Genomic DNA, 10420 nt, shown 5'->3' with positions numbered 1-10420 from the left:
TGAATTATTTTTGGTTGCGGGGGGGGGGGGGGGTGGGGGTTAATGATGTTTGTAACTCCCTCAACGATCCCAAAATCCCTCTTCCGACCAATTAGCTTCTGCCCTCCCCAATCGCCATAGGAAAACCTGTACTTGTCATCTCTACTACAAAGGCTCCCCATTGCCCTTTCCCCGCCTCTGTGTCTTCTCCTCTCCAATGGTAAAGCTCAAAAAACAGTCGAGCCCTTTATTCCTTTCCTTCTGCTGGCCTTTATTCAAAGTTGCCAGGGGAGCAAAAGGATATAATTCACCCGCCTTCTGATGAACCCTTTCTCAAGCAATTTTTTCTATTTTTCCAATCGGACAAGTGTAGGTTTTGCTTGTTGGTGCGAATCAGAGAAATGAAACACTGTAATCCCAATATAACTAGGCTGGTGCCATGTTTATTTCTATTTTGTAATCTACACAGCAGATAACCTATCTAAAATGTTGTTTTCAAATCTGGCACCTTTTCGTTAATTCATGAAATGCTACATGCATTCGTCACGTAACGCCTCCATCCTACTGGTCGATTTCAGGATCTGGTTCGGGTGACCAATAACCGTCTCGTTCAAGTCGCAGCAACGCTATGAACGGAACAGATGTTAAAACATTGATTTCACGTGTTATTTTCGAATGGATAATTTTGAGTTTCCAGTGCAATTCTGAGTATTTCAGAACATATTTTCCGAATCAGTGACTTCCATGCGGAACTTCTTAGGTTTCTCTCCAAAATATTTCCCCTTCATCCACAAGTTTCTGATATGATTCAGACGTCATTGTAACTCGATGACGTAAGACATTTCGTCATAATATTTGGCTGCACGAAAAATAACATTTGTAGAGCGTATTACCTGCAATCGCTGTTTGAAATCCAGCGTTGTAGTCGCACGATGCTTCATTTGCTCGATAATCTTGCCGGACGTCTGCGTAGGTATCATTGATGTCCGGTCCACCTACGAGGGCGCCATACAAGATGTGTGGATTCGGCTCCGGTTTACGGTGATCGCTCCAGTTACATGGCGCAGGAGCATCGTTACAAGAACTAAGAATAGACGTAAATTACGTAATTAAGGTTTCTGTTTTTCTGCCCCGGTCAATCGAACCGAGCATCTTAAAGTCAATCGATTCGGTGTTTGCGTTTTCAATTCGAAGATTTGCCTTCTTCAAGGTTAGTATTCGACACCGGCAAATACCAAGCCACGCAAACAGGTCACACACATATATTTTTTGATTTCGGTTAATTGTAGGATGTACTACGTATTAAAAGTAATACTACCTGTGACAGAGGAAAAAGTTATTATGCGGAATAAAATTATCATTTTATACAAATTTACAACCTTTGCTAAAATTACAAAGAAAAAGTAGGCTGCAACTTGAAATCTTTAAATTTACATTTACATTTATAAAATTTCAATTTTAATCAACCAAAGAAAAGGTTTCCCTAAGCAGTATTTCTACTACTCAATGACCAACATTTCTCCTGAAAGAACCTGCTATTCTGCGACGCGGGTTTTGCTGTCCGAGTTCGAGGTTATGACATAGCGCCCTCTTCGACAAAGAAGCGGTATAAAGGGCATGGTGACTGACCTGGATCTATGGTGCGGTCTCTGAGGAGGATTTTCCCCGAAGCCGACCACGTAACTCCTTCCCGTGTCTCCAAGCATATAGTGTATTTGCCTGATAGCAAACTGGCGGTATGCGTCCGTCGAGATATCATGGTCCGCTCCGAGCAACGCAATCATTGCAGTGTTCGCTGCGACAAGAGATTGCAAACATGAAGAACGACATTAGGGACGATTCAGAATTTACTTCCAGGGGGGGGGGAGGGTGGAGGATTTTCAGGGGGGGGCCACCCATTTTCCCGAGAAAATTTAGGGGGGGCCAGACAAAAATACCACAATCTTTTAGGGGGGCCAAGGAAAAAAACATCAATTCAATATTTGCCTAGAATTTCTGATCTCTACAAAAGAGAACCATAGACGCTACCTGGGTGACAGATAAACTCAACATGTTTAGTTAAACTCCTTTAGCTGCCAAATTCGGTAATATTCACAGTGGTTTGTTTTATGCATCTATAGCAGTATCTTGTTCTCCTCCCTGAAGCGTTATGAAATGTCCAGTATTTAGCATGTCAATACAAACCATACAGTGAACAGTCAGGGTTGTTTTTGTTGAAAAGAGATCTCAGATCAAGTCCAGACTAGAATTCATTTATCAACAATAACAATGTTCATTTATGTTCACACTGGTATGTTGCTAAATACAGCATTGGGTGTTCTATGTACTGATAGAATAACAAACAAATGCTGATACACAGAGACGAACATTGAACAAATGCTAAAAATTACAGCAAATGTCTTTTTAAGGTTGGGTTTACCTTGTAGCTTGTAAAGCAGTTGAAAGTTGCATGATAAAGAAGTGTTAATTTATGCAAATGTATGCAAATAACCCGATTTCTTGGCTTCTTTTGCCTCCCAATTTCAAAATTTCCAAAGAATTTAACTCCACTCCGGCTGGGTCAAATTTTCTGAAATTTCACATTATGTTTTTTAAATGCTATATAACACAACAACTATCAATTGGTTTTGTTTGGCAATAAAGCTCTTACATTTTTAATAAGAGGCATTTTGAATAAGAGGCATTTTAATTTTGCTGATCATGATTTTAATCAATTATTAGAGTGTCAGTCTTTAAACCCCTACAATTTTAAAATGAGGATGGATAATGCCAAATAAAATAGTTGTTTTTTTCTACATGAATACTCTCCTTTCAAGTGAAATATTACATTTCAGAAAATACTGTCTAGATTTTGACTTAAATAAATTTTTATCATTAATACAAAAATTGAGGTTTTTTACCCCAAATATACACCCACTTCATCCTTTGAGTAAACTACTGCTACTGCTACTCTTCTTTTCTGCTCCTTTTTTCTATGTTTCATTCTCATCAATTTTACCCTTTCTAAATTTTTTAATGTTCTACATAACTTTTTACAGTGCTTACATCTACTCTAAACTTTTTGAAAGTAAATTTATGGCCATTTCATCTTCAAGGTGCTTTTCAGCGAATAAGTTTTAATGTTGAAAATAAAAATATTATGTATTACTGTCAAAAATATATGGTGAAAAATTTACAAAAGGGTTGATTTTCCAATAATCCTGTATGTGCATCCAGAAGATCATGTGGCACTGCGCCAATGCTATGGTGTCGGATTGTTGAAATATTGTGTACACAAGAAATTTGCTGTAGTCCAAGAAGTGATCTCAGTGTGTATGAGGCTAGGAGAAATGTGGATAGGCTTACACATTGTGTATTGATGCTAATACTTATGTGTCCCATTCATTCTGATATGTATAATCAAAGATTTCACCGTCACGGTGGCGGCTGGCAGAAAAGGCAAAAAAACAAAATTAACATTTATTGTTTTGTGTCATCTGAAAACATGCGCATCATGACTATTTTAAATTAAAGTTTGTTAAAAAAATTTGAAATATGCATGCTCTGTCAATTTTGAAAAATACTGCTGACAAAATGTGAATTTTGACTTGCACAGGGTTGTCTGCATTTTAATATGAACATTGGATTGTGAATGGAATGAGCAGAATAACATGTGAATTCATGTTTTGGATAAGGTGTTTTGTCCAAGAAATGTTCTAAAATATTCCTCAGCATTTTTGCTTTCAGTGGCAGCTACTTGGTTTATGATAACCAAATTAGAAAAAAAAAGAGAAAATTAAAAACAAGTTGGCTTTCACCAATTTTAATTCCTAATGTTTAAAACTTTCACCGTGAGTCTGCAAATATTCAGCATCATCAAATGAAAATGTATGCTGAACGTGTGCATGTACATGTACATCTCACTTTCCAGAAATATCTGGATATCTGCAAATGATGTACCATTAAACTTCAAGATATATATCACTTTGCCAATTATCTGCTCCCTGATTTTCTGTTCACCATTTCTAACTGACATCTTTGCTTGTCTTTGTGTGCATCATATGTATCAGTGAGACATAACGAAAAAAGTATTCATATTTAGTAATTAACTTTTCTTTAGAAATTTACAACCAGATATGTTTATTGCTACCCTTTCCAAAAGTGTGCCACTTGCAGTCCCTGCAAATCATTCTTTTTATAGTCACATAACCCTGAAATGATTTGTTATATCATCGATTAATATCCACTAGGCCCTACAGTTCCTGCAACTTGTTAGACTAGATATGTCTATAATGTACCGTATAAGCATGCATGTATATATTAGGGGGGCCATGGAAAAAAAACAGGAAAGATGAGGGGGGGGGGGGCCATAGATTTTTTCTATAATTTACTAGGGGGGGGGCCATGGAAAAAAATCACCGAGAAAATAGAAAATCCTCCACCCTCCCCCTGGAAGTAAATTCTGAATCGTCCCTTAAGTGATTTCGTATGTACATATGTATCTGTCAACTACTTTTCCGAACAATTTTGTTCAAAGGGTGGCTCTAGATCTGCTGAAGACATTTCCTCGTGCTAAGTTAAGTACCATAAGCTTTATCTGTAACTTCTATTTGATTATAAGACTTTTAGCTTTAGTCATTAGTTTTGCAGTGATTTTTTAAAGACAATTTATTTCTCCACCCCCATTAATTACACTGAATAATGTTTACCTATATGGAAACCATGGTTTACAAGGGCATTTTTCAATTTTAAAGATTTAATAGTCTCCGATTCAATTTATCAAATTATGGTAGTATTGTGTCTTTTTCCCGCATGAAACTATTGGACAGAGATCCCCTTCATATTGGTTAATATCTCTACTACTATGTCCAAGAAGTCTTGCACTCAAGGTCAATATTTTCGGAAGGAGATCTCTCTCTCCCTCTCTCTCTCTCTCTCTCTCTCTCTCTCTCTCTCTCTCTCTCATATTACCTGCGTAACGGAGTGGTCCCCACTCGTTCCTGTATACCAGTCCTTTGGGTGTATAGGGCAGACTGCCTTCTGGCAACCATCCATTTACGTAATTTTCAAATTTGTCCCTGTAACCGGACTTTCCGGTAAGAATGTACAGCAAGACCTGTTGACAAGTGCATCGGAGAAAAGTGTTATTTCTCGTTCAGTGCATCGTGTTCAATTTACGACGTCGCATTGTCCGCCTATAGACCTGTAATGTGGGAACAATCTGAGATCAAGTTCATGCTACCTTTTCCAAGGCAACGTTGGACTTGCACAATGCACGTAGACTATCGAAATGGGTCAGTGTAGCTAGGTTTAGGGGGGGGGGGCAAAAGTTTTGTTCCTGCACGAACGTGTTGTTACCGTGACGAACAACCGTTACGATGAACTGATGGGCAAAGATCTTATACTTAAAATTTAATGGTGCGAAACGCTAAATGTTTTAAGTATTTCTATAAAAATCCGAACCAGGGACAAAACTTTTTCATATTTTAAGGTTCATTATGATCTCTGAAAGTGTCACGCAAGCAAGAAGGTACTTTCGTGGTCATGCGAGACAATAAGGCCAAATAAGAAAATATGTGTGTGTCTGCTTCCCAACCTACCGATCACAAATCCGCCGACTCTTTACTTTTTTTCGCATTTTTAAGTCAATTTGGAGTGAATTCTTTAAATCTTACCGTATTTCGTTGGTAACAGGAGAAAAATAAAAAAATAAAATTCTTCCGACGATATACCTACCCTAATTTTCGGAGGCACGTTACCTGATCTGAAAGACACAATTTATTTTATTTGGCTTAACCTGAACAGCCGGAGTCTTGCTACCCCACGAGTACGAATACACTCGTTTCTTCTGGTTAAAATCGATGTAGAACTGCTCAGCCTCCGCCAGGTATGCTGGGTCCTCGGAGGCGATGTAAAGCCACAACGCTGCCAGGGTTAGCTCGTCTCCATAATCATTTGCGCTGGGGAGGGGAACCAATCAGTCACTCAATGCTTCAGAAAGCTCCATAAATTCGCTATTACTATAGATGTAATTAGCTCTAACTGGATTATGCGGTGAATATTCAAGCTCGCTTTCATCAATACACAACGCTGCTTGAATCCATAAAGGGATATAATACTAAGTTCAGTAGTTAAAGTTTATGGATTGCTTACTCATAGTGGGTCCCTGGATAATTGCCCCTGTATGTATTGGCAAAGTTGTACAGCTCTATGCCGTGTTCCATGAGTAAAGCGGAGAATTCTTCATCTGTAGAGGGTGATAACACGCACAATTATGAATTTAATTTCTTGTGACGGTGCTTTGCTTGTTGCTCACACATTTAGAGGAAAGTTTAATTTTCAGAAAGATCTACCACTTGTGGGGAGGGGGTTCATTTTGAAGATCATGGAGTAACTTACTAAACTAAAGTTTGTGAAATCGAAAATTTAATATTTCCTTCAGATTTAATACAGGGGCGGCCACTAATTTAATATTCAAGTGTCGGTAATTATTTCTCCCTATAGTCAAGTTACATTTCGGTAAGTTTGCAGATTTAATGCCGAGGATCATGAAAAGATGTGTTGGATATTGCTTCTATCGGTGTCAAAATCGCTGTATTCCACAACTACAGTTGGTACAAAACCACTAATTTACTTCCGGGCTTGGAACGAAGGTAGTTCGGGTGAAAAAATGATGCCAATCTCTATGTTTGAAGAGCTCAAGTGCAGCATGAGCTTCACTCAAACATGACATCAGCTTGGCCGACCATGGTATAATTGAACCGTAATCTGTTGAGTTAGGGACCGGACAGACAAAACAGGTAGGCAGGGAGGTGTTTTTGGGCGGGGGATGCCATTTTTCGCGAAAGCATTTTGAAGGGACAAAAGATTTCATGCATGCCTTTGGCGCCAGGATCACCATATTTGCGCAACTACACTCTAACCGCGTCGAAGGCAAGATGTGGCCGATATAGTACTTCGTTGTTAAATATCAAATCATAGACAAAGGCAGTCTATCGGGCACACTATTAACAATTTTATGCAACAAAACAAGTTTTATCTGTACATTTATATATGTTTGATATTTTATGTAAATGTACTTTGCTTTTAAGTGGGAGGTTAAAAGTGCATTTGTGTACGAGAAATTTGTTCGATTCATCGAAAATGTAGATTCACTGTACGTGGTAGTCTATGAGAAAACTATGAACACTATTTTTTCAACATAAAGCTGGAAATATCTGTGCATTTATAGACGTTTGCTAATTGATATAATTGTACTTGATTAAAATAGGATAGTTAAAAGTGCATATTCGTACAAGAAATTTGGTTTTGATATTTCAATGAAAATGTTAATTCACTATACATGGTAGTCTATGACAAAAAATCTATGAATATGATTTTTGAAATATAAAACTAGCAATAAATTATTTAGTGTGAAATGCGATCTTTTTTATCGAAACCTAGCATAAACGTGATTATTTGTAAAGGTTATAAAGTATTTGTTGAAAAGTTCAAAGGTCAAATTGGAAACTGTATGTCAATTAAGACATTGTTGATATGTACTGTGACACGAAGCAGATAGTCACTTGTTTTCTTGCAAACAGTTTTAAAGGGTCACTATTTTTCGCTCAGCGTCATTTTGAAAAACACCGCTCCCTGTAATTTCTGTCAAGTCCTTTATGAGATCAATCTCAAGTGTATCAATGGGCCTCCAATATTGTAAAATCACTAGGGGGGGGGGGTGGGTATTTGCTTGTGGCTCGTAGCTAAAAATTTCAGTGGAATTGCTTACACGAAATTTTGACCAGTATATAAGCTGACCCTGATCGACTCCTGCTATTTGGATTTGGGTCGCTAAAATTTCCAAAGTAGGACAAACTCGCTAGATGCTACCACGGTTTCCTACGGAAAATGAATCACTGGTCTTTTGCCAGTTTGCTCACATCAATATACTCAAAAAATACGTGGCGGTTTGATGTCTTTCGAGATTGTATTGCTTATCAAAATCGCAGTTGTACTATTATAAACCCCTGATGTCGTTTTTAAGTAAGAAATGGCAATCTCTTAAGGCAGTAGATTCAAAGGAACCATGTAAACAGTAGCATACCCTCGTCTGCGAAAAGAATTGACCCAATAATCATGGCCGTCGCAGTGTCGGCGGCAACTTCCGATCCGGGTGTTTCTTCATCCACCTTCATGGCTGGTCTTTCCATGGTCATATCCTCGGGACGACCCCAGTAGCCGTGGTCGGCAGAGGGATCTCCCACCTGAAGCGAAGACCGTGAACGTTATGGACGATGTGGTATTTAGCTCACTGCATCATCTATTTGTTAATTTGTGTCGAACATTTTTATTCAAATTGCCAAACTTTTACAATGCCTTTTTGGACTACCACTTGTAGGAGCTCATTTAAGGCCTAAAGCTCTTGAAACACATGAAACTTTCACTGTATTGTTGCTGTTACTATTGAAATTTTATTTATCTGGCGGCCTGGGATGGCGGCCATTTTGAATTTCATTTTTAGGAAATTTAGTTCTCTTGCACAAAAATCGAACGGTCAAGCCTGTACTTTTCATTGTTGATTTTGAAAGAGAAAGTTTTCTTTTGGAAGGTTTAGGCGACAGTCATAATTAAGTATTTCAGTTTAGAGGCGCATACAACCTGAAATCGTTTTAAAAAGTCTCACCTGATAATATAGCTCATTCTGAGAAGTGTGACATTTTATAAAGTACTCTAATGGCCACCTGATTTGATCCAAAGCTTCTTCCAAAAGTCCCGTCTCTATGTAAACATCCTTGTATTCGTAGATTCCCCATGCGATGTTGATGGTGGCAGCGGCCATAGGAAAGCCAAATTTTACATGGTCTCCGGCTATTTTTGTGTGAGAAAAAAAGGGCGTGACCAAAATCATTGTGCACGTGCTTTACCGCAATATTTCATGTTATTGCTATAAAACGAAAGAATGAGCATTTGTTCTTGATCTCTGCTGAAGGGATCCCTGTTCTAATTTCCAAGAAGATGGAAAACCTCTACAGTACAGTGACTTTCTTCGGAAAAAGCATAACTCATGGAAATTACTGCACAGTGCATTTCAAGTTATGAATTTTGTTTTAATAAAGAAAAAAATGCCCCACAGACTGTATTTAAAGTTACTGCGTCGAATTCCATACAGTACTTTTGCCTTTCGGCTCGGAGTGGTTTTTGTTGTCGGGAAGTCTTTCCATGCAGAACGACAGGTGGATGAATCAATAAGGAAAAACAAACTGACAAGTTTATCTTACCATCGTACCAACCACCAACCAGGTCTTCTCCCCGCTGCCCCCTATCATACAGCGCTGAATCCCCTCTGTAAGGTATGCGGTTCTTGTACAGGTATCCAGATTGCTGGGCCTCGTAAAACAAGATTGACTTCTGCAGTACTTCGGTGTAATTGTACGGAGCTTCAAAGTCGAACCGAAGAAACTACTGGTCAGCTTCTTCATTGCTGTTCCCAGTTTGTCATTTTTTGTGCCCAGTTGGACACTTTCTCGACAAGGATATTTGTAATACATGTAACATGACTCACGTCACGTCGAAAACTTGGAAACATCGTTTGAAGTCCATAATTTTGTGCAAAGCTGTGTATATAGTAACATGGTGATGTTTTTTCTTTCGGAAGCAGAAACAAATTGGTAGGAGAGCCTGATTGACAAGTAATTCGAACAGCTGAAAGAGGAGCTGCTTGCTTAACCATGATGACGTATTTGGTTGTGTTCTTTAGTGGAGTAAAGTAATTAATAAATACCCTATGTTAACGCTACGGTGTCGTTTCATCAATAATACAGTACAAGGGGACTGAACAGAAGACAAAATTGTCCGCGGATAAGACGCGATGAAAATTCTGCAATGCGAAGGTCAAAGGGAAAAAGCATAGAAAATCCAGTTGAGGGGCACCTCCCAGAAACCTTACAATCGGAACCCTGTGGAACATTTAGCCAATTCAGGAATGTACCTCAAATCATAAATTTCAACCCTCACACACTGTGTTGTCAATCACAGGGGCTTTCTCACCTTGTCCTGTCGCCTGCACAATTCCAAGGCAAACGGCAGAGAGTAGAAATATTCGGTTTATTCCTGTCATCTTACTGGTATCGCTACAGCTCACCGACTGGTCGACTGTACTAGTTTAGACGTCTGGCAACCGCTGATTACATAAATATAACAAGTAGCCTCTGGATATTCACATGCTTCGAGTCCGTTTTTCTCACATATAAATCATTCACTGTCTTGTTTGCTATAAACACACACCTCCGGGACGCTGACAAATCTTATCGCTTTTTCATGCAGCCAACTGACCATTTCTAGCCTTTAGTTGTTAAGTCTTTTTTCTTTGATGAATATGATGATGATGATGATGATGATGATGATGATGATGATGATGATGATGGTGGTGGTGATGATGATGATGTCCCTCACCATTAACATAATCATAGTCAACATCACA

The 10420-nt window shown here is 38.6% G+C and overlaps 1 protein-coding gene across 1 annotated transcript; it reads right to left on the bottom strand.

Moving 5' to 3' along the window:
* Window positions 1-393: 393 nt before the first annotated feature.
* On the bottom strand, window positions 394-10110 carry LOC139147577 (endoglucanase E-4-like). The gene is made up of 10 exons (XM_070718705.1): window positions 9988-10110; window positions 9219-9377; window positions 8624-8808; window positions 8045-8204; window positions 6112-6205; window positions 5756-5918; window positions 4930-5074; window positions 1609-1774; window positions 873-1063; window positions 394-605 (listed from the first exon to the last, which is right to left on the bottom strand). The coding sequence occupies exons 1-10, from the start codon at window positions 10055-10057 to the stop codon at window positions 541-543; spliced, it is 1398 nt and encodes a 465-aa protein (XP_070574806.1). The 5' UTR covers window positions 10058-10110; the 3' UTR covers window positions 394-540.
* Between the last annotated feature and the right edge of the window lie 310 nt (window positions 10111-10420).

Source organism: Ptychodera flava, chromosome 13, assembly GCF_041260155.1.
Source record: "Ptychodera flava strain L36383 chromosome 13, AS_Pfla_20210202, whole genome shotgun sequence".
NCBI lineage: Eukaryota > Metazoa > Hemichordata > Enteropneusta > Ptychoderidae > Ptychodera > Ptychodera flava.
This window is presented reverse-complemented; position numbering and strand designations above follow the sequence as displayed.

What these genes read in the sequence shown, in the direction of transcription:
- LOC139147577 (XM_070718705.1), bottom strand. Translation starts at nt 10,057, where the DNA reads ATGACAGGAATAAACCGAATATTTCTACTCTCTGCCGTTTGCCTTGGA. An exon ending in AGAATGAGCTATATTATCAG is followed by an intron (nt 8,205 to 8,623) that starts GTGAGACTTTTT and finishes TCTTCGCTTCAG; the next exon opens with GTGGGAGATCCCTCTGCCGA. An exon ending in AGACCGCACCATAGATCCAG is followed by an intron (nt 1,064 to 1,608) that starts GTCAGTCACCAT and finishes GTCTATTCTTAG; the next exon opens with TTCTTGTAACGATGCTCCTG.